Source organism: Struthio camelus, chromosome 1 (genome assembly GCF_040807025.1).
Source record: "Struthio camelus isolate bStrCam1 chromosome 1, bStrCam1.hap1, whole genome shotgun sequence".
NCBI classification, from domain to species: domain Eukaryota; kingdom Metazoa; phylum Chordata; class Aves; order Struthioniformes; family Struthionidae; genus Struthio; species Struthio camelus.
The window spans coordinates 52,140,057-52,163,863 of record NC_090942.1 but is presented as its reverse complement, the minus strand read 5'-3'; the positions used below and the strand labels follow the sequence as shown (position 1 = coordinate 52,163,863).

The following is a 23,807-nucleotide window of genomic DNA, read 5'->3' as shown; positions in this document are numbered from 1 at the left end:
CGCCGCTTCGCCTAGCCCTTGTCCCCCAGCTCCTAGCAGCGCGCCCCCTTAATTTGGGGAAATACCCCACGGGGGGCTCGAGGGTCCTGCTCTCGCCGAGCGAGAGCCCTCGAAGACAAAACACGAGGGACGCGTAGGGCGGACGGAGACCCGCTGTGGGAAAAGCCCAACATGCCGCCCGGCGCGGGACGGACGGGTCTCAGCTAAAACGCAGCTTATTAGCAAAGCGTGAAGGAGGGCACGCCGTTCCGCCGGGAGAAAGGTAGAGCGGCGCTGTAAATAACGGCCCGGCCATCCACGAAACTGCAAGGGACTTTGACAGATCCGGTGGCTAATTCGCAAGCCCTTTCGGTCGCCAGCTCTCCCTCTCGGCCAGGGTTTCCAGCACCGCCGTCCGCCGGCCCCAGCGCCGGGGAGTGGGAGGGAAAAGGGGGAGGTGGGAGGAGACGTGGGAGGACTTTGGTTGCCGCTACAAATCCGGTGACAAGCCGCCGCTCCCGGCACATGGCACTCGGCCCTTCCCGCGCCGCGCCGGCAGGTGGGTGCGGGGCGGCGGCGGCGGCCCCCGGGGCGGCGGCGGGGCGGGGGGAGGGAGGGAGGGAGCGGGGAGGGGGCGTCGGCCACCACCCCTCCCCCGTGGCGGTGCGACCCCTCCCTCCCTCCCGGAGGCGGTGGGGGGGGGGCGGGCGCGGCCGTTGGGCCCTGAGGGGCGGCCGGCAGCGGCGATGGCCGCGCGGGCGGCGCTGACGTCGCCCGGGGGCCGCTCCGAGGCGGCGGCGGCGGCGCGGGGCGCCCAAGATGGCGGCAGCGACGGGTGCGTGGTGGGGGCGGCGGCGGCGCTCCCCGGGGTGGCTCTGTCCCCTACAGCCCGGCCCCGGCGGAGGGGGGCGAAGAGCCGGGCCGGGCTGGGAGGCGGCGGGAGCGGGACCCCCGTCGCCCGTTTCCCGTGGGAGCTGGGAAGGGCTGAAAAACGGGGATGTCGCTGGTGTTCCTAAGGGCAGCTGGGCTCCGTCCGAAGAGCCGCCAGGATGGTCAAATATACCTATTTTCCGAGTTAGAGGAGCTGTCAAGTGTCTATATCCAGGCTCGTAAGGACTACTGCGCTTGAGCGCCTTCGCGGGGGCATGGGAAACCCGAACTGTTTACTTTGAATTCTCAACCGTCGTAAAGGCACAGTTATTTGCAGTAGGGGTTTTTAAATTTAACGCCGGATCGGTGTCTGATGTCCTGGCGTAAATGCCTGGTGATTAAGCAGCCCAGGGTAGGAGTTCTCCAGCTGCGCTACTTCTGGGCAGCGCGCTGCGGAAACACTCCTTAACTGTCGCAAAAAAAAAAAAAAAAAAAAAGAAAAAGAAAAAAAAAGAAAGTGCTTTAAGTTAAATAAAGATGTGTATCGCTCTTACAAAGGTTGCCTGGGACTTCCTTGTCGCAGGCTGTCCTGATAAAAATCAGAAAACGTTTACAGAATTCCTGCTCCAAGGGCAGCTTTGTTCTCTTCAGCCTCACGGGCAGAGGCTTACCGGACTGCAGCGCAGGGCACAGTGCTGCCCAGCGGGGTTTTGTTGGGCTGGCTTCCTTGGAGAGGAAAATAAAAATTAAAAAAAAAAAAAAAGGCCAGCCTCTAAGGAAACAGCACATCTCACTTCAAGTTAGCACGGTTGCTACCTGAAACTTTCAGATGTCGAAACACCCCGCGATTCCTCTTTTTCTTCAAATATTACACAGGTTACCGAACCTGACGAAAATCAAGTGGGGAGACTGCCTGCTGACTGAGAATGTTAAAAAGCGTATTCTCTTTTAGTAAAATCGGGTACTGAATTTCCCTTCTAACGCTTGAGAAGCTGTTTGATTAAGCAGTTAATTGCGGAAGTAATCACAGATGGGAAAAATAGCTCTCCTTTTGTTTATAGTTAAGAGCTACAATTTTTAAATTTCACAGATGCAAGGATGAAACTTAAAATTTCTGATTTACAGGGAACTCAAATGGAAAAAACTTCAATTTTCTTGGCTTCTTAGGCTTTTTGTTGTTGACACTGATTTTTTTTGTTCAGATAAAAATTACCCCAAAATTACAGTTTGCCAGCCATTCTTGCAGTAAAACTACTTAAAGACATAATCAGTAATCTTCAAATACACTTCAGTGGAAGGAAAAAAAGTCAAGTTTTGAATATCTTTTTCTTGCTAGTGGAACTTGGACACAAGAAAAGACTTCTGTGTATCTGTATTTTTCCATGCATCTTAACACTCCCAGTAGTACTGTTTTGTATGTTAGTACTTGTTGTTTTGCTTACTACTTCTGCTCAGATCTGTGCTCACTGCCCAGGGGGGAGAGGGGGGCTTGATCTCTGAAGCACTGGTCAACTAATTCTTTGTGTGTGTGCACAGAGAACTGAACATCGGGAGGGAAGACTGCACAAATTAGTGTTGAATAACTTTCTTTAGGGAATTTTAACATTGTAACATTTGCTTGTACTATTTTACTCCAGGTGCAGCTTTCTAACAGGCATAGGAACGAGTATCCAGTATCTTTTATGATTCTTGTGCTGTTAACTGTCACTTCACTTCATGTTAAGATTTTTTTCCTAGCAGTTCTACCTAGTATCGTGCCAATTCTTGGTTCTAAGGCAAATGCTTTAAATGTTGTGACTTGCTTTAGTCTCAGTACTTAAGTGCTCCACGTTTTGAAAGTTTGTGCTATCAGTGTGCTGCGTGACACTCACCTAAAGTTTTCTTCGTCTCTCTTTTCTCTTATTAGCTTTTTCATAGTTTTTTAGTTATGCATTTCTCTTTGATTAAAATGTACACATTGATTTCTTTACATTTTCTTCAAAGAAATTGACTTCTACCATGCCAATTTGTTTGCTTCTCCCTCACCCCCCCACCCCTTTCTCCATACTGCACAGATCAATGTAGGTGGGAAAATGTCATGCTGGCTTGGTTACTGGTGGGGGGGCTGGTTTTTCTTTTTCTTTCTTTTCTTTCTTTCTTTCTTTCTCTTTTTTTTCCAAGGTGCTGATCCTGCACTTTCATAAAATCATGTTACTTCTGCATGAAAAGCTTGATCAAGCAACCCTGCTTTGCACAGTGGTCATCCTGAAATCAGTGAACTGCTTTTGTCCTCAGTGTATCTTAATGAGTAAGAGTGGTTAAGTGTAAGCCATAGCTCTTTAAAGAGAGCTCCGTTTCTGGTGAGCATCTTGCTGTTCAGTGGCCTGATAGTTGTGTCTAAAAGCTCTAGTAATATGAAGACTTCTTTGTTATTAATCCTTGATTGTTTGATAGCAAAGTTATTGATGCACTTCCAGGACATCTGCATAGCCAGATATATTGAGGAAGAGAATTGGAAGTTGAAATCTCTGGAGTTTAGTGGGTAAATCTTTGTCACATCTAGGATCTGAGCTTCCTGCTAGAATGGTCTGCCAAAAGCCTAAGGACACCTATCTTCTCAGAAGGCAAGGGGATATAGAAATAAACAGCCTTCTTTACAATTGAAAAATGAATTTTAATGTCTGCTTTCCTCAAAAGATGCAAAATGATCCGTACATTCCTATGAAATATCTCACTCCTGATAATATTTTTCAAATGGAGAAAAAATATAATATTAAGAAGGTAAAAAAAAGGCACAGTGTTTACACAGTGATTTTTAAAAGTAAAAGAAACATACAGAGTTGACCTGTCCAACTTCTCTGACTCACAGCACTGCTGTAGGTGGCAGCCCTGTAGGAAGTCAGAATTTGGTGTTCTTTTATGGCCTGCTGGAAATGATCACTATTAATGTCTTGTGCCTGGGAAGAGAGAGGCAGGAGAGTCTGTTTTGGTTAGCCCAAAAACACAAAGATGAGTCTTGTTTCTTAATGTCCTATCTGCAGTATTTAATTCTTACAAACTTCATATACATAATTTTTTCTAAAAGAATCTTGTTAGCAGACTATCGATATCCTGCCTTTTAGAAGGAAAAAATGTTATGGGTGTTAGCAAGCTGAAAAAGCTCAGCAAGACTTTATTTCTGTGATCTGGTGACCAGAGCACACAACTGATCTTGATGTCCCATAATACACTATGGCTGGACTATGGCTGGTATTTGATCCAGGTATTATTGAACAAGTTCCCAGAAGTCATGGTGCCTAAAATTCTTCACTGCAGTTAGTGTGGGCTGGAGATAGCTCTTAAACTGAGTAAGAATGATTAACATGGGCATATAGAACTGTATACACTTTATTCATTTCGCTACAGCTGGCTTAACCTTTTCTGTATTACAGAGTAAGAGCTACACAGCACAGACCTAGTGCTGGATGCTAGTTACCTGCTGCTGCACGCTTAGAGAATTGTTACAGTTCTTATGCTGGCAACTGTATTGTAACACTTTAAAAAGCATTAGCCACGTGACAATCAAACTCACTTTGTTAAATCCTTTAACCACGGTTTTTACTAAGTACCATACCAAGAGCCAACCTACTTTCCTAGCCAGCTGCAACTCCTTATCTGTTTTCCTTCCTTAGTGTTATAATCATCTGATGTCAGCGCTCCCTGAGTAAGAACTGGCACAGTGTCACAATCTAGTGCTTATTCCTACATAACCTCTTCTAACTTGATTAACCTATTCTTATCTTTTTTTTTTTTTTTTTTTTTTTGTATTTCAGGACTGTAAAAATAGAGGAATAGTAGCATATTCAGTGATAACTGGAATATAGCCTTTTGGGTCCTATACAGAGCTGTCTAAATCACTTAAAACTTCCATAGTATGGTTTACTCATTTGTAAAATATATAATCCTGAACCTTGCATGGATGTTGTAAAGCCTAGGCCAGGTCCACAATATGTATTCATTTATAATGGCAAAACTTGTCCTGCTTGGCAACCTTTATATTTGACAAGCACTTGGCGCTTCTCAGGTGAGTAACTATTTCATCTGGCAGTAAATGTGCTGAGTAATATTGGTTGTGTGTGTTGTTTGGCCCTTCTAGTAAGTGACATCATGGGCACAAACACTTCACATCAAATATAATCACTTCTTGACACATCAATTGTTCCTAGATGGCATCTCTCAACTAGACTGGAAAGTCTAAAGATAGCAAAAATGTAGTGAAATAATGAATCATTGCCATCTTAGTTTCTGTCAGTCAGAGCCTACCTATTTGTTTTAGGTAAGTGCACTTTCTAGGAGAAAGCAAATATAGCAGCTTTGGGCAAATAAATCCTACCACGTAGACTTGTAAAAGGATATAAACAGTGTTAGCTAATTTATTGAATGGCCTTTTTTTAAAGCCATGAATTAGAAAAATCTTTTCAAAATAAAGCTTTTTTTGAAAGTTACAGCAACTTGGGAAGATCCCTAATGGTGTTTCTGTCTTATGAAGAACTTGAGTTCTGCTTTTCCAGGTCCCCTTTTCTTTTCAGAGGTGTTAGGCAAGTTAAAATGCACTTATGGAAGATAGGTTATTGTAGAAAGCTTTAGTATAAAGGGCTTGCCTCAATGCAAAGGCAAAGATTTTTTTTGAAGGTGTGGTTTAATTAAGGGTTTAAGTTGTGTAAAGCCTAATTTATCTAAACTGGTGGGAGTGTGTAAACAAATCTAAGTAAGTGAAACAGTTTTGTTTGTATCTCTGTGCTTAGGAGTAGAATTAATAGGAACCTTTTTAAATTGTGTTTCTACCCAGAGACTAGAACAATATATTTTAAGTAAATTATAAATTAGTGCTCCTTTGAAAAAACAGGTCTAGTCTAAAGACACCACTGTGCATCAGCCCTGAGCCAGAAGGTACTGGGAATATGAGCAGTTGTATTCAGTTCATTTTGTCCCAGAGTGTCCCAGTCAAACCACTGATAATAATGTTAATTGTGACTCCAGATAACTGAGTGCCTTTACATGTTTGGTGGGACTCAATTGGATGCAGATTGTGATCTTGACCTCAAGTGTGAGTTTCTTATACTCACACTTATAAAAGTGATACAGTTGGGTATTTATGAACTGTAGCTTAAAGCCTTTATTTATTTATTTATTTTTTAGTTGCAGATTGAAATATCATGGACAGAAAATAGTTTGAGTGATGTCTTTTCACTAGTGTTTCTCTGGCATTTCAATTCTAACATGGATAAGTGTAAGCACGTAGGGCGTCTGCGCCTGGCCCAAGATCATTCCATTCTGAATCCTCAGAAATGGCATTGCATGGACTGCAATACTACCGAATCTGTGTGGGCATGCCTCAGTTGCTCGCACGTGGCATGTGGAAGATATATTGAAGAGCACGCACTAAAGCACTTTCAGGAGACGGGTCACCCGGTGGCATTGGAAGTAAATGAACTGTATGTTTTCTGTTATCTCTGTGATGATTATGTTCTTAATGATAATGCAACTGGTGACTTAAAACTGTTGCGAAGCACATTAAGTGCAATCAAGAGTCAAAACTATGAGTGCACGACTCGTAGCGGGAGGACTTTGCGTTCTATGGGTGCAAGTGATGATTCTTACCTTTCACATGATGGTGCCCAAGCCTTGCTTCGGAAAGAGGACCGCATGTTCACAGCGCTCTGGCACAGAAGGCGTGCGTTCATGGGCAAAATATTCAGAGCATGGCTTGGGTTGACGCCTAGTGGAAAAAAGATTTTGGAAGAAGAAAAGCGTTGGGAAAAAGCAGAGAAAAAAAGGGACAAAGCTAGGAAGAGAAGGCAGGAGCGGAAGCGTCAGTTAAAAGCAGAGATGGAAAAGATGCCTCCAAGAAAGAGTCGTCGTTTACAAAATCAAAGGGGAATGTTCTCAAAAACAGCACCCTGCACACCAGAAGCATCCCAGAATGTGGAATCAGTGGCAGAGTTGAAAGAAATGTATACCTCAGATGATGTAAGATTGAAAAAAATAAGTGACTCTCCAATTAAACGGAGGCCCACAGTGACTCCTGGCGTAACAGGATTGAGAAACCTGGGAAATACATGCTATATGAATTCTATCCTGCAGGTATTAAGTCACTTACATGTTTTCCGTGAATGCTTTTTAAAGCTTGATCTCAGGCAAACTCAGGAACTGCTGGCAACAGCAGCCAGCGGTAAAACAAGATCTTCGTCTAAACACCCTTCAGTTACTACTGCCTCAGCATTACATGTGAATGACAACCAAGAGAATGTAAAGGGATTGTCATCTTCTGTGAGGCGACCTAGTTTATCTTCTGGATTAAGTGGAGGAGCATCAAAAAGTAGAAGTATGGAACTTATTCAGCCCAGGGAGCCAAGTTCAGAGCATGTTTCTCTTTGTCATGAGCTGCATACCCTGTTCCAAGTTATGTGGTCTGGCAAGTGGGCGCTGGTGTCTCCTTTTGCTATGCTCCATTCTGTGTGGAGACTAATTCCGGCCTTCAGAGGATATGCCCAACAGGATGCTCAGGAATTCCTCTGTGAACTTTTAGATAAAGTACAGCAGGAACTGGAGACCGCAGGGACCAGGTACCCAGCTCTCATCCCTGCTTCTCAAAGGAAACTTATAAAACAGGTTTTGAATGTGGTTAACACCATTTTTCATGGACAGCTCCTAAGTCAGGTATGTTTTATGTTTTTCTTTCTTTCTTTCTTTTTTTTAAACCCTGTTTAGTGATTTGTAGATACACATTTATGCTGGTCAGTGATAGGCATACTTCAAAGATAAGATTAATAAGTGTGTAACTACTGAGGAGGGATGGAGAGGATAGGCTGTCGAAAGTTAATCACTTGGATACTCCTAAAACTTTCAGCAGAAGAGTCACCTGGTAAATATAAAAGTTATAAATCTGGTATTGCAAGCCACACTCTTGCAACATATTGTTGAGAGTAAAGAATTTGATAAAAGCTTACAAATATCTGAACTACTAACAGAATGTAGCTTTGCCTAACACATCAGCTTAAACAAGATACATAAGCTCTCAAGGAGTACAGGACTGCTGAGAACCATATGACCTTACTGTTAAGCATCAACTGAAATGCAGTAATAATGAATTTACAGTTTAAGCACCTAGTCCACTGTCATGATGTTAGATAAAAGAAGATGTTAATCTGCTCTAAATGGAAATTTTGTGTAATAAGTGCTAAGCAGGAAAACATTTGCATTATTTCAGTAAATAGTTTGAACGAGAGCTTGACATTCCTTCCTACAGATGCTATATACAGGGATATTTGTCCTTCTTTCCCACTACACAAAGATATGGAAGGCTCTGTCAACACAGAAACCAAATTTGTGGGGTGGAGGCAATGGTTGTTTTCCTCTTCTCTGCCTACTACCTTTTTTTCTTGACTTCCTGTTAAGTACTTCAAAGTGTCCACTTACTGTTATGCATATCCCAACTGTGTACGTGTACAAAGATTTGAGAACTGACTGAACCAATAGAACAGCTGGTTTCTGCTAAATTCATCCAAAAGAACTAAATTGCAACAACAGGAACAGAGGTTGACAAAGTCTCAGAAGTGGTCTTTAGTGTGCCTATGTTACTGAGATAGTGCAGAAACATTAAAAGATATTCTTTGTAAATGAGTAGAGATTTTAGACAAAACAACAAAAATGTAGATGTTGCCATTCTGTCTACTTTGTTGATGGTTTAATATTTGATTATGTGAAGCTAGAAATCAAAGTGCCTTGTGACTGAGATAGGTTTGCTATCTGCTACTGTATCCGTAAATTTTATAATAAGGTAACAGAACTAAAATTATGGTTGCGTTCAGGCATATGTTAAATTCTAGGTCTTATTTAACTACTGGAAACTGCTATAATCCACTAATAAAAATGGATCATCCTCCACCTTCCATTTGGCACAGTGTAAGAGCACTTTTGTTGGCATGCCTCATACCCCTTTCTCAGGGTAGCCAACGTAACTTGTGTCAGAGTAGCACTAATATAAGTGTCTAGTATAGTTATTATGTCAGTAAAGCTTTCTATCAGAAAATCGCATTTCTTTACAAAATAGCGACATTGACAGTAAAACCAGGTAGTTGCTTAAGTATTCTGAACGACAAGGCTTTATCTGAATGACAAGGCTTTAGCTGCATTGCCTTCTTACAGGAGTCATTTGTTTGAATTTGAATTGTCAGCTGGCTATGAAGACAGTAATGAAAATTTAAATAATACCACTTCTTTCACACCTTCCTCCTTGTTATGTGAAGGGTCTTGTGATTAGAAGCCCTCCCACCTTCCTGAAACTGGGGAGGAGGATAGTGAGAATTCACTCAAGTGTCACTGAGTGAGCCTGAAAGGAAATGAAATAGGTTTGAGCTGTCCAGTGACTTCTGCAACTACAACATGTAGCTATTTTACTGCAGCTGATCAATACTCTCATGCAAGATAAAGCCTTGGTGAACTTCAGAATGCCTAGAGAGAGAGGAACAAAAAAAAGTGTACTGAGGCTGTTGATCTGAAGTAATTTGTCACCTGCTCATATAGGCAGTTTCCACAGGCAATGTCCAATACTTCACCTCCCAGTGTTCCTTCTGGGTTCCTTCACTCCATGTTCCAGTTTTGTCTTCGCTAGCACTTTTGAACATGACACGCAGCGTGAGGTAACCCCCAAAGATTTATGTTTTCCCCCTTGATAAAACTTGTTCAGGTAGCTTAATGATTCAGACCCTGGTGTTTGTACATGGAAGGATGAGCTTTAAAAACTCTGTTAGGCAATTATTTTTCCTCTCATCAGTAAGATTAATCCATCTTTGTTTAAGTGTCTGTCATAACTGTCGTAAACAACAGCTTTTTTTTTTTTTTGACTAACTTAAAATCAGGGACTGTATGTTTTGTGTTCATATGCTTAACTTTTATCTATTTAGAAGCTATTACAGTGCTACAGTTTCTGTCTTTAAGATAGCTGAAGCCATAGCCCGCTATGTTTATTGAAAGTGGGATGGAATTTTGATCCAGAATATTTTCGAAATACACCTTAATTCAGTGAATGGGGGGAACTGAGAAGCTGGGTTCTCTGCAGAGTTGTTTTTCATCGTAGAATTACTAAAAAGTTAATACACTTAATATACGTTTGTTTATACTGAAAGTTTATAGTTAAATATAATTGATGCTGTGAGATACTCAAGTATAGTAAAGGCAATCTACCTGACCTTTAAGCCTCAGGAATGCTACGAACTACTCTTAATACAGTGCATATAGGATCAGTTACAGTGCAGATAAGCTGTATGGTTACTTAGGTTTCACATTACTTGCACATGTGCAATAAAACATTCTCCCTCTTCTTCTAGCTGTTTTATTTTAACCTGAAGGGAAGTCATAACTCTGAGTTTGCCGTCAGTCTGTTGCAATAGAAATGGCTGCCTGATTCAACACCATACCTGGCTGAAGGATTAAGAAAGAGGAGAAAACAGGATGTGTGAGAATCTTGTTCAGACTGTTTTTTTGATAACTAGGAAAAGCTTTGGTGATGTCTAAACAGTGGCATCTTTTAGGTGAATTGGTTGTTTTTGATTTATTTTTTTTTCCTTTTCATTATGTTCTCTGTCAGCTCATTTGAAGTATGATGTACTTCCTGATGTTTCTTCACTTGAAATACCTTCCCCCTCTCTCTGCTGTTTTATTGAATGCTAAGCTAGGTAATGAGTAACTCTGAGCATAGTATGGGCATAGACAATTGGATTGCCTCTTGAAATTTTATTTTAATCCCAATATCCTTTTTAGGATTAGAGGGATTTCTTTTTTCTCTCCAGTACAGATTGTGAAACTTAAATACCCGATGCCTTTAAAGAGAGTAAAGCTAAGGTAGGATACATAGCTAAAAAATCTTCCTCCTCTGTTCTTTCCTTTTCAACATACTAGTCTTCCTCCAGTGATTACCTGGAGCAAGATGTGGTATAGTACTTCTTGGGCAAAAGAGTCTTTATATAGAAGACCTATGCTCTCAGATGTGGATCCACTGGAGAAGCTGGATCTTCCCTCACAACCCCATTGGGACTGCAAGAAGATGCCAATATGTCTATTAAAATGCCAGTTGTTTTCGATCCTTCACTGCTCGTACTCTAGTGGAAGAAAGGATACCTGCTCTCTTCTGTCCTTGGGCCCTTCAGTGGGAAAGGAGAAGAGTATTACGCTATGAAGTTTTGTGCCAGTTGTAAACTGGCCTATACTGATGATCTTTGGAGTAAACTTCAAGAACTGAAGCAGGTTAGCCATCATCTTTTTTAATGAAGTGTTTTGGCTTGTGATTTTAAAACGGACCTAGCTAAATAGCGCCCTGTGCAACAGTTTTTAAAATTAAAGGTTAAAATAATAGTAACTAAAGTATCTTTTCAGTTTTGTCCATATTAAACAAGGAAGTAGGCAGGTGTATTTTAGAGATCCCCAAAACAGAAATAACAGAATTTAGCTTTCAAAGTTAATGTGCATTTTCAGCACTGCATTAAGAAACTTATGCCCCACATGTCCACAGAATTCACACTAGCAGAAACTCAGGTGTGTGTACTTATACCAGTTTTTAAATTTTTGCCAGGATAACTTATACTGGGGGCAAGGGGAGGGGGAACTAGAATGCTATACTTGTGAAAGGTGGTCTAGACAAGGAAGCTTGTAGATACTCATGCTGGCAAAACCTTCTATTGTGTAGACATGGTCTTTGCTTCTCAATTTCAACTTTTTAAATATATTGCTTTACCATTACCAAAGCACATTAAGTACATGATTTTTGATTATTTGAAAGTTAGAGGACCGTTTTAGACTGCATTTTGGAGATTTTAACCTTCATGAAAAGTCTGTGAATCAAGACATCAGAAAAATTGGAATAGGAATGTAGTTTTGCTACAGCTGATTTGGAGTTGCTCTTGAAAAGGAAATCTAGTACATATACTTCCCAAATGGCTTGCATAATATAACTGTCCTCCAGTTCATCCCATATAACATGAAGCTTCTGGAACTTAATGGTAGTTTCTAAGGAAAATGGGTACTATATTTAGCTTTTCTCTTGTGCTTTTTGCCCACCAAATATTGGTTTGGTAAAACCTTAAAAACCTCAAAGTTCAAAACTAACCTCATTGTCATAAGAATTTAGCAGGAAAAAAGACTCTACTGTAAGCCAGTCTTATAGGGAGAATCTAAATATTGATACCTGCTCTTATGTAGTGCCAAAATAGTCTGTCAGATTTTTGAGTCTCTTAGTATTATTAATTTTGCATTAGGTGTGAAGAGATGTGAACGTATATTTGAATCTAATAACAACAGAAGAATTAGTCCAAATAATTACTGATGATCCTGTGGTTATTTTAGAGAGCTTTTTTAATACTAAAAACTCTCAGTTGCTCATCTTTCATTCTTGATTTTTGTGATATCTTTCTGACGTTCATGCACACTCAGAGAAAGGTTGATGTTGGAAGGGACCGCTAGAGATCAGCTAGTCTAGCCCCCCTGCTCAACCTGAGCAGGTTGCTCATGACTGTGTCCAGCTGGGTTTTGAATATCTCCAAGGGTGGAGAATCCACAGCTCCTCTGGACAACCTGGTCCAGTCCTCAACCACCCTGAACAGTGTGTTTAAAAAATGTCCTTAATAAGTTTGGAAATGGTTTTTAGGATTAGTTGCTCCATCACCTTCCCAGGAATCGAGGTGACGTTGACTAGCCTGTAGTTCCCAAGGTCCTTCTTTTTGCCTTCCTTGATGATAGGAGAGACATTTGCTTTCTTCCAGTCCTTAGGAACTTCCTCCCTTGCTATGACCTTTTTCAAGATAACGGAGAGCCAACTCCCTCTATCCTTTCAGTTTAAACAGGAAAAGCTGCAAATTCAAGGCAAGCAGAAGGAGAAGGGTAGTCAGTATTTTCTGTGACCAAAGGAGACCCAGTAAGGCAGGGGCAAAAATAAGATTTGTGCTGATTTTTTATGAAAGCTACTTATCTGCCTGCTTCAAGGCAGAAAATTAATGTTGAAATACGAATGTAGTATTTTACTATAAACTGGCATGTGTTGTAAAGCAGTAAACAGTTGATGATTCCTGTATAGTGCTGCTGAGTAAATTCAGATTGAATGTAAATGATTAAAGAAATACCTAGTCAATGTCACTTTTACCATCTTTTTGAACTGCTGAGGAACCCTTTAGATGCTGACCCCTTTGGGGCAGTTTTAGAAAGTCTTTTCTGAGGAGTCCACACATTCGAATCTGGTACATCATGTCAAGCTTTTGGGCTAGATTTCTGGCAGAGCAACACCAGACACAGCAAGGAAAGTAAGGAGCGCTGGCTGCGCTGGTGTGGTTTGGGATTTTCTCTACAACAAAATTGTAATTAGGTGTCCTTTCTTCTTAGACCTCACCTATCTTTTTGCGATGAGTTTTTCTAAGAATTGATCATTTATATAGAAATACGTGGCAAGAACTAAAGCTTTTGGTATCTGTAGACAAGTTTAAACAGCCCCTCTCCCCGCAAAGTGGTCAAATTACTTACTGACGATGTTTAAGACAGCATCTAAGCAAAATGCCCCCTTCCCTCCCTGCTAAGCACTGCACAAGAACGACACGTATTTCCAAAGGCATGAATATGCAAGAGACCCAAATAGTGAGGTAGGCTCTAACAAACATAGTATGTGAATTGTGTTTAAAGTTTTAAGGGAAGCAAGACTTGTAAGGAGAGGCATTTCCTTTTATTTGGTCAACCAGTGTATTTCAGGACCAAACGGCTGAGAGAAGGGGATATGAGCAGTCTTGGAGGGGAGGGGGGGTTAAGCCCTTCAGATTTGGGTAGCATGGCAAGAATTTAAGCTTGGGGGTGAATGCTGAGGGTGGCTGTCATACAGTGATAGTTATGAAGTCTCTCAGACTGAATAGACTAAAAGCTATGAAAAGCTATGAGAACTTGAGGGAGGTTACAGGAACATTTGCAGTTAAGCCTGTCCCTAAGCTGTATGCCAGTTTCTCTAGTCTGGTATTAGTGTCTGTGCTTTTCTGTGTTGCCTGAATTGTAAAATAGTTGTCAAACTGCTTTTCAGCTATATGGAGGTGGTGTTTTAAGTTACCCCATAGTAACTTAAAACCTTGAATCGCAGTCCAAAATTTGCTGTGGTTTTGCTAGCGATACTCTGTTAAATAGATACAGTTCATTTTGGTGATAGTGCATACTCATCAGGGCAAAGCTCGCTCATCTTGGTAACTGAAGAAATACGATGTGGATTGTAATGTTGTGAAATTCCCTATGACAGCAGGTTCCTAGAAATCCCCTTCTTTTTGAGTAATTTGCTGTGGAAAAATTGCTCCTTTTTCATATAGCTGTCTCCATATAGTAAAAACTTAAGTGGTAATAGAGCACAAAAATGGGGCTAGCTATCTTAACTATTCTTAAAATCAAAAAACATCAAAGCAGAGATGGCAATGGTTGTTTTTATTCCGGGCAGGTGCAGGGAACATGGGAAGAACAGAGCTGATGTCAGTGTTAGCTTTCTCAGCACCAACGCGCTAACTATTTTCTTTGGCTCCGTTTAGGCAGAATGCCATCCAGGGCAAAGGCGGCCGTCAGATTCTTACCGCTAGTACAATGATACTTCTGAGTAGCCTCTGTGTTTAGCCTGAATCAAGCAACCTGATCTAGCTCCTTTCAAGCTGGCCTTTGGCCCATGATTGACTACTGAGCTTTAACCAAACAATTGTATTTAGTAACCATGTTCCAAGCCATGAGAGCGTGGTCGGGGCAGAACACAAAGCAGGGATTTCAAACAAGCTAAAAACAGTAATTTATTTGCTTTGCTATCATGTAAATTTCTCATGTAGTTTTGTTATAAATCATGGTGTTAACATTTCTTAAAAGAACAGTTTGAAAATATAACGAGGAGGTGGAATTAAATCTTGCATTTGTAAAAAGTAATAATAATAAAGGTACATGTCAGTAAGGCAAACTCTTTCCTCTATGCATACTCATACCATAAAAAAATTTTGTTGAGTAGATGTAAAAAGTTTTTGCCAGCTCTTCCAGTTCATGTTTAACTTTTTTAATTTGCACAGCTTGTTCAACCTATGTACGAACCATTTATAAAATTTCAGTGCCTTTGATTAAAGCACAAAAACTTGGTTGTGCTATGTAAATATTAGTGGAGTGCGAGATAAAGGAATTTATTTAAATGAAAACAGAAATCATGGGAGTATTGTGCAGCAATGGAAATGGCTGGAGCCCTGACCCTGCATACTGGCCTGTGCAGACAGGCCCCACAGAGGGGTAAGGAGCCTGCTTGCTGCATAATGCCATTTGTAAGCTGTGGTCTGCCTAAGAAAAATACTTGCAATCAGTTCATCTTTGTTCCAGTCCCAATTTACCTCTCATTTCTCACTGAGTTAAAGTGTGCGCAGGAGCAGTTATCACATGGCAGCTGATATGGTTGGGTATGTGCTTTTCCAGATACGTCAGGGAACTTAGCTAGGGGCAAATATGCAAATCCCAGATAACTTTTGAGAGTTTAACTCTACAATGTGGAAGTGGGGAGAGTGTTGCATTTGAGGAGGCAGCTGGACCTCTACAGCAGTACAGGTATCTGCTGACACAAATCAGTGAGACACAGCACTGTTGCATCAGTTACTTTTTTTCTGTGGGACAAAAATTGAAGCTGGCCCAATTATATATGTTTTATTCTTTGGGATAGTATTTATTAACTAGTGGGAAAAGAGGATCTTTAAATAACCTAGATTGTTAATAGCATACACGAAATTTAAAACCTCCTAACATGTCAAAATTATCGGTACTGTGTTCATGTGTATACCTCATCCTAAGCCCATTAATTTTCAGTGTGCATTCATGTCCAAAAAATTCCAGCTTAAGTAATTCATCAATTAAATAAATTTTTGGCCCAAAAAACCCACCCATTTGTACAGCAGAAATCTATTAGTCATTTTGTGTTTATGCTGGAGTTAGCTTGAACTGTTGCCAAACGTATCGTTTTGTCTCCAAGTCCAGATTCCAGCTTCGATTTACTAATAGTTTGTGGCTTTGAAACGTTGCCAGATGTTAGCACTTACAAAAAAAAACTCCTGGCAGCGTACATTAAAACGGAAGATTCTCCTCGCTTGTGCCATGTAAATACAAAGTTTTTTGTTTTCTAAGACGACGGCAGTGGCATTTTCTTCTTCTTAGAACTTGAAGCAACTAGCAGCTTCCCGTGCGTGTGTGCCTGTACACAAATATCCATCTGCATTAGGTAGCTAACGATATAAATCGTATATAAGCTGTTTTGGCTAATAAGTATATTAAATAGAGAATTACTCACAAGAACACCTGGAAGAAAGTTATCATAAAGTGATAGATCTGCCCTTATCATATATAAAGGATCAGGAAATAATAGACAAAGCAAGGTGACTAATGACGTAACAGCAAGCTTTCAAAGGAAAAATAAATGAGATCTTGGAAACAGTGAATTTTTACACTTTTGCTGGTGCACTAATGTGACTGAAAAGTTATTTTCCTAAATATATGTAGAGCAGCAACGCAAAGGTATGCCTGTGAAATAACAATATTCAGATCCCTTGGGGATCTTCATTCCTTTATTACTACATCTTTGTATTACTTGTTCCAAACGATTTGTATTTTCCTAAATAGGAAGCATGCTTACAGAGACTTTCCTTTGGCAATTAGTTACCCTTCTGGTTGCAGATATTTGATATTCCATTTACTGTCAAACATGAATGGTGTTGTCAATCATACCCAACTGTTTTTCTGAGTTGATAAATAAGTGTCTTGAAAGGAAGTCATGTATGAAAACTTTGAGTTCCTTTATTCCTTTTTGAGGGGAAGTTTGTTAACTATTGGAGAACAGTAGGAGTGTGTTTGATGCTTGGAAGGTTTGTCAAAGCTATCTACCTGAGTTCATTTAAAATTCAATTTACCATGGACTTCTTCAAAATGCTCCTTCTCTCTCTACAAAATGCTCCTTCTCTCTCTAGATCAGTGAATTTAGCACTGCTTGGGTTAGTGATCACCTGCAATTCTTAAGCCAATAAATACATCCTTAATAGTGGAAAACTCAGGTAATTAACTCTTTAAGATTATTTTATACTTTTGACTGGCGAATTGAACATATGAACAGGAATATATTTCTAGTCTTGCACACATGTGAGATTTACTGATATTTCTTTATGGCCTTTATGAACTAGGCTTGTTATAGCCAAACGCAGTTGCACTACTGCATATGTTCAGTGACTTATGCAAGTTAATCACCCACATGGATCATCAGAAAGGACAGAGATCCTTTGGAGGAAGATTGTAATACTACATATGATGCTTCTATAAGCAGCAGTAGGCGGCTTTTAGAGAACTGTATTGCAAATCCACATGTACTGTGTTGCCATTATATTTAAAAGAGCTACTACTATGAATTTGCTTTCCTAAAAATTCAGTGTCTATCATAGATTAATTTTCCCCTGCTGTATTATCTTGCTTTTTCCAGGTTGACTCGCTTCATTTCTTGACATTTTATTTATGTTCTGTCTTACTGCTTGTCCTTTCCCTAGTGTGACGATGGATCCACTTACTGAAAGAAGAAATAAATTATTTTTACCTGTTAATTTTTCTTTGAAGAAGTGCTTCCCAATCCAGGCTTCCCTGGAAGACTTACAAAGTAAGAAGGATATGACTTTAAAAACCCCAGCTATTTTTTTTTCTTTTTTAATTAAAGCTAAATTATCATTTATCTCTTTCATGTACATATTCCTTTTGGAGTATTTCTTTTTGGAGAAAAGGCTCCTGAGACTCCACCTGGTTTCCCTTGGACAATCCCAGACAGACCATTTTGACATTGCTTTTGTTTCTCAGTAAAACATAAGAATTCTTACCCTTTTTGTGATAAGTATTGGGCATGCTGCTTCAGAGAAAATAAATTAGGTACATCATTTCTTTCCAGTTAAATTACTATATCTTTTGTTTGTTTGCATCAGTGATCCCTGAAAAACTTTTTTTTTTTTTTAATTCAAGCTACATTGTTTTGGTAAAGTAAGTTTTTTGAATGTGAGAAACTGGTGAAATATGTTGTTTTACAGGTTACGTGCCTTGCCTGTGACAATAAATCAAATACTGTAGAACCATTCTGGGACCTGTCACTGGAGTTTCCTGAGAGATATCACTGCAATGGCAAGGAGATGGCGTCTCAACATCCATGTTTGCTGACAGAGATGCTGGCCAAGTTTACAGAGACTGAAGCTTTGGAAGGGAAGATATATGCATGTGATCAGTGCAACAGTGAGTAAAGGCAGTATGTACTCAGGCATATGTTCTCCATGTAAAATATGAATTAAAGTGATAGTAAAAGCATAGCAGGAAAATACTACAAATCTTGAAAGTATATAGCACTAAAAGCAAGCAAGCAAACAAAAAAAACCCAGACACTTCCTCTTATGTCCTGGTATGGTCACTGTGATAGCCATTACTCTCCACCTAGAAGACGAAATTGTTCAAAGGATATTTTAAAATGTGATACTTCTCTTAAATTGAGTATGATCACACACTAAGGGGGATTGTGATACTCCCTGCTGAAGCACCTATCAGCTTTTCAAATTAATGTGAATAACTTAAGAGACCACAAGTATTTTATATTTAAATCACAAAATAATCTTTGCAGAATGGATCACAAAGTGTATCCTTTTTAAGGAGGTGCATTTGGTAGCTATTTAGGTCCATAAAAATATGCTGTTATCTAGATTTGTATGTACGTAACTGTGTGTTTGGCCTCAGCAAAACGCAGGAAGTTTTCTTCTAAACCAGTTATACTCACAGAAGCTCAGAAGCAGCTTATGGTGTGTCGACTACCTCAGGTTCTCAGATTACACCTTAAACGGTTTAGGTAAGTAGTACTATAACAAACTTAAATGTTGCAAACTGAGCAATTTAGTCCTGCTCTTCCATTGATCCTTTGGCATCACTGATTTTCGGCATCAGTCCTTGAGAAGTCTATTAAGCTTACTGGTGTGATGAGAAGTAGTTATTAGAAATGTATTTTCCTTATTTGATTAAACATGAATAAGCTATGTCATAAGCAGGGAAATGACCTTTTAGATACCAGCTACATGCTACTTTAATACCAAAGTTATCTCATCCTTTTTTTTCAATCAAACGTGGTAATCTTGCTGTGAACTCTGTTAGTAAAAATTAATCTTGTTTTATCCTCAGACAGAGTGAAAGGTCATATTCACGGATGTACAAACTGAGATTGTATTCAGTCTGAAGTCTCACGTAACTCTCATTAGCCTGAGAGTAAGGAAGGGAAGAGTGCATCTCTGAAATCTTAGGCGAGGCATTGGCACAAAATCTGACCTGAATAGGAAAGAAAATAAAAATGAGATATAGTATGTGGGGAATACTGGACTTCTCACTTATCCTTTATAGTCAGATCTTTCAAAAGATGAGAATAGTAAACACATAGACATATTTTAAAAGGCATGTATTTTATGTAAAGAGACTAGCAAGGATAACTTTTAACAACTCAGAATGCTATGTTTTTTCTTCAGAAAAATTTTCGTTTGACTTAATTTTCCAGGTGGTCAGGACGCAATCATCGTGAAAAGATTGGTGTACACGTTACTTTTGATCAAATGCTGAACATGGAACCCTATTGCTGCCGAGAATCTCTCAAGTGTCTCTTACCTGACTGCTTTATCTATGACTTGTCTGCTGTAGTAATGCATCACGGGAAAGGATTTGGCTCAGGGCACTACACTGCCTACTGCTACAATTCAGAAGGAGGTAGGAACAAACTGTAAAATTCAAGAGTGTGGGAGACTGGGTGTTCATATTTCAGTAAACTTACAGTCTTTTCTCAAAAGCAAAAGGGATCACTTATAGCTGAATCTGCCTGAAATGAGAATCACTGTTATGTAGACCCCAAAAAAGGTTCACATTTTTTATTGGCTAGTTAAATCTATTCTGATGATAAACTCTCTTGCAGATCTAAAGAAGCTAAGATGAGCTTTTATAATTTAGAGGCAAATATACTCTATCAACTGAAACAGTACAATATTTCTATGAAACTTTTTTTTACTGGGTCTCAACACTAATTATTAAATACAATGCAATTACCTCACGTCAGTGTCCTGATGATTTCTTTTGATATATTACTTCATTCTAGGATTTTGGGTACACTGCAATGATTCCAAACTCAACATGTGCACTATTGAAGAAGTATGCAAGGCTCAAGCCTACATTTTGTTTTACAGCCAGCGACTCACTCAGGCAAATGGACAGGGTAAAATATCATGTCCCAGCACAGCTGAAACTCAGCAGCGCACAGAATTAGCCGACTGTTCCACAGACAACAGTAGCAGCTAATCCAAAGCCGATTTACTGTGTATGGTAAACGTTTGAATTGTCATAACTATCTATTTTTAAATGAAATGCAAGTACAGTATTGTACTTTTTTTACTTTGAATCTGTGTACAATATCTGTATACTTTTATATTAGCTAAAGTACTCCTTACAATTGTTAGTAAAAATTTTTATTGACAGTAAGTAACTTTATAAGTTCCTAGAATTTCAATACAGCTATTTTTTTAAAGAAAAAGATTGCCATTTGCATTTAACTCTTACCTCAGGCTGTTTTTTAAGCTTTGATTTTTTTTTTTTTTTTTTTTGTATTTTGAAAATCTTTTTGAATTGGTTTAGAAAAATGACTTTCAACAGGTAATTGATGTTTTTCTGGTTAATTTTCTGTATATGCTTGTGTACATTTTATAGTTTAGTTCTAATGATATCATGACTCTCATGTCTGCAGACGTGACTCTCATGTCTGCAGGAATTGCTACTAGATATTAGTATATTAACATTCACCAGCAAAGAGTGTTCTACATGTCAAATAGTAACGGAACTTTTCTTAGGACACTCAGTTCTACATGACTAAAAGGAAGCTAGCTTGCAAGCTTTTTCCCATGGCCTCAAGGGAGCTACACTAAATATACACTTATAGAATGTCTTAACATATGAAATTAAGGCAATAGAGCATGTACTTATTTGCATATAAGTATTTAAAGAGGAGTGGTTTCATAGCACAAGAATGAATGTTTACTAAGACTTCCATGTTTTAGCCTTAATCAGTTTGACGAATTAAAATTCAAGTTCCAAATTCAAAGTACTAACTTTGACAACTAGGGGCTTTTTATTCCAATAATTTAAAAAGCTTTCTTAAAAACAAAACTCCACGCTATCATAGTGACAAGAAGGTTAGCACCTCCTCTCGTGCACTGGACAAGCTTACTTTGAAATGTAGCAAGCTTCATCTGTTTCAGTACCCTCTAACACAAACTGGCGAAAAGAAGCTGAAAAAGTCGGATGAAAATATTTTAAATATGACTTTGGCTTCATTAGCTACAACTGCTGTACTTTCTCCACTGTCCTACCACTAGCATTAACAGAACTGTGCATTGAGGAGAATCTAACGAGCCTGAACTGTCAGTTTTTCTTCACATACAGGAGTTAATGCCAAATAAATGTTTTAGTTGTGAAGTTATTTTGCATAAATCCTATGCAAATTGTTACCTCATCTTTTGCAAAGTTTATACCTCAATAAAATGCCTTGATGTGGAAAAAAAAAAGTGTGTACTGAAATTAGTTCCTACATTATCAAATCCAGTATGGATTTTCTTTTTTTTAAAAAAAGAAATTTTTTTGCCTAACAGGCTAAGGCATTAGCTCTAAAACTGCTTTGGCTATCCGTCACTGATTTAACAGCTGTCTTTATTCATGACTTTAAGGTAAGTCTTTTACTACCATTGCTATCTAACATTTGGAAAGATGCCTTGTTACAGGGAGCATGTCATCACCTTAGATCTCAAGCTTTTCTTGCCTTGTGCTCATCCTAATGAAGTGTGAAAAGCAGCTCTGTCCTTTCTTTAAGCCAGGGCCTACCTGTGGAAGAGAGAGACAATCTGACAACTCTACTTGTTTTAGCTATTTGTGTAATGTGCAATCTTGCATATACTTTGCTTTTCATTTCCTCACAAAAAAGGACAAAAGTGTGCCATTTAAACATTTCACTTCTTTCTGCTTAGAGGTAGTTCAGGGGAACAGAAAGGAAGGGGAGGAGTTGGGCTAATTTCCTCTCAAGTCTTCTGATACTTTTTTCCCAAGAGCATCTCAAGCAGATTGGCAGAGGCCCTAAGATACTTGGACATTACTGGAGGAATCTATCTTGGGACTGCTAAAGAACTATGGAGAAAATGTTTATCAGCCTCAATCATTAATATTAAGCAAACAACCTAGCTCTAGTATCCTTCCATTAGTGTTCTTTTGGGTAATACTTAGAATTATAGCCCTAATCCAAAGCCTGAGGATGAGCTAATTCAGATATACTTCTAAACAGCTTCTGCTTTGGTTTATAATACCTGCTGATTCATACTAGCTAGCTCTGTACCCATTAGCTAGGGTAAGGCTTAAGCATATTGTAAGTCTACCTGATTATGCTCTGCCTTGTTTTACTCACGTTTTAGCTGCTGGGGTGAGGGTGCCACAACGCACTAGCAGACAGTCTGCAGAGCCAGTACCTCAGCAAAAATGCTCAGCAACTCAGGTGGAGTTTAGAGGGAGTGGCCTGCAATATCAGAAGAGATCCAGGCAAGCCCACCAGCTGGTTCCAGAGCTCCCTGCCTTACCAGCAACCCAGGGTAGCTAGGTTCCTTGCGTATGACTTAACATGTGATGTTACCTCAAGAAGCCATAATCCTTTTTTCCTGTCTACTGTCATTCTAATCTACATTCAGGAAAACCGGTGCAGGTTGAAGGGTCCGCTCTGTCACTAGCTTGCTGAGAGGTGGCACCAGTCCAGGTACCTGCTACCTGAGTACCTAGATCTCCATATGCTACCATCACTGGCTTTGTCTTATTGCACAAGCAATCAATCAGCACTAATAAGAACATGGTAAAGTAGTTGCGTAGTAATTGTTTGCATGAAAGGTTCAGATCCCTCAGTGTAGTCTCCATGAGTAGTAATTGTTTGGCAGTCAGCCACAGTGTGAACATACAGACTATTGGACAAGATAGAAATGTTACCAGTAGCTACAGTTTGTTGTGTGCACATTTATGAATTTTTGCTCCCTGACTCCTTTCTTCAGTCCTTCAGGAAAAAGGCTGAGATTTTTTTTTTTTCCCCCAAGACACAAGGGAAGTAGTCTACTGTGCTTTAACTAGTCTCTTACCAAGCACAATAGAGCATAGGGCACAGAATGGTTGGTGTTGGAAGGGACCTCTGGAGATCATCTAGTCCAGCTTCCCCCCCCAGCTCAAAGTAGGGTCAACGAGAGCAGGTTGCTCAGGACTGTGTCCAGTAGGGTTTTGAGTATCTCCAAGGATGGAGAATCCACAACCTCTGGGCAACCTGGTCCTGTGTTCAACAACCCTCACAGTTTAAAATATTTTTTCTTATGTTTAAATGGTGCTTCCCATGTTTCAGTTTGTACCCATTGCCTCTTGTGCTGTCACTAGGCACCACTGCAAAGAGTCTGGCTTCATCTTCTTTACTCACTTCCCATCAGGTATTTATACATGTTGACACAATCCCCTCCTCAAGCCTTCCCTTCTCCAGGTTGAACAGTCCCAGCACTATGTCTCTCCTCATATGAGATGCTCTGGTTCCTTATCATTTTTGTGGCCCCTCACTCCAGTAGCTCCATGTGTGTCTCATGCTGTTGAGCCCAGCACTAGACCCAGCCCTAACTGGGCTCACTAGACCCACTAGATACTAGTGAATACTAGACCCACTCCAGCTGTGGTCTCACTCATCAGTGCTGAGTGGAAGGGGGATCACTTCCCTCAACCTGCTGGCAATGCTCTGCCTAACACAGCCCAAGATGCTGTTGATCCTCTTTGCTGTGAAGATGCATTGCTGGCTTATGGTCAACTTGGTGCTCACCTGGACCCCTGTCCCC

At 39.9% G+C, this 23,807-nt stretch overlaps 1 protein-coding gene across 3 annotated transcripts; it reads left to right on the top strand.

Annotated features, from left to right (window-relative positions):
• The first annotated feature begins 410 nt into the window (after positions 1-410).
• On the top strand, positions 411-21,464 carry USP44 (ubiquitin specific peptidase 44). 3 transcript variants are annotated; one of them, XM_068938021.1, is made up of 7 exons: positions 492-538; positions 4,641-4,891; positions 6,007-7,527; positions 17,940-18,138; positions 18,631-18,739; positions 19,433-19,638; positions 20,021-21,464. In XM_068938021.1, the coding sequence occupies exons 3-7, from the start codon at positions 6,088-6,090 to the stop codon at positions 20,218-20,220; spliced, it is 2,154 nt and encodes a 717-aa protein (XP_068794122.1). In that variant the 5' UTR covers positions 492-538; positions 4,641-4,891; positions 6,007-6,087; the 3' UTR covers positions 20,221-21,464. The 3 variants fall into 3 exon arrangements, with proteins under 3 accessions (XP_068794113.1, XP_068794132.1, XP_068794122.1); XM_068938012.1 differs by lacking the exon at positions 4,641-4,891 and having other exon boundaries at positions 411-538; XM_068938031.1 differs by lacking the exon at positions 4,641-4,891 and having other exon boundaries at positions 438-538; positions 6,013-7,527.
• The last annotated feature ends 2,343 nt before the right edge of the window (positions 21,465-23,807 follow it).

Bases quoted from the DNA above. Each gene is read 5' to 3' on its own strand.
- USP44 (XM_068938012.1), top strand. From the start codon at position 6,088: ATGGATAAGTGTAAGCACGTAGGGCGTCTGCGCCTGGCCCAAGATCAT. The intron at 18,139-18,630 runs GTGAGTAAAGGC...GTTTGGCCTCAG, and splicing joins TGCATGTGATCAGTGCAACA to CAAAACGCAGGAAGTTTTCT. The intron at 19,639-20,020 runs GTAGGAACAAAC...ACTTCATTCTAG, and splicing joins CTGCTACAATTCAGAAGGAG to GATTTTGGGTACACTGCAAT.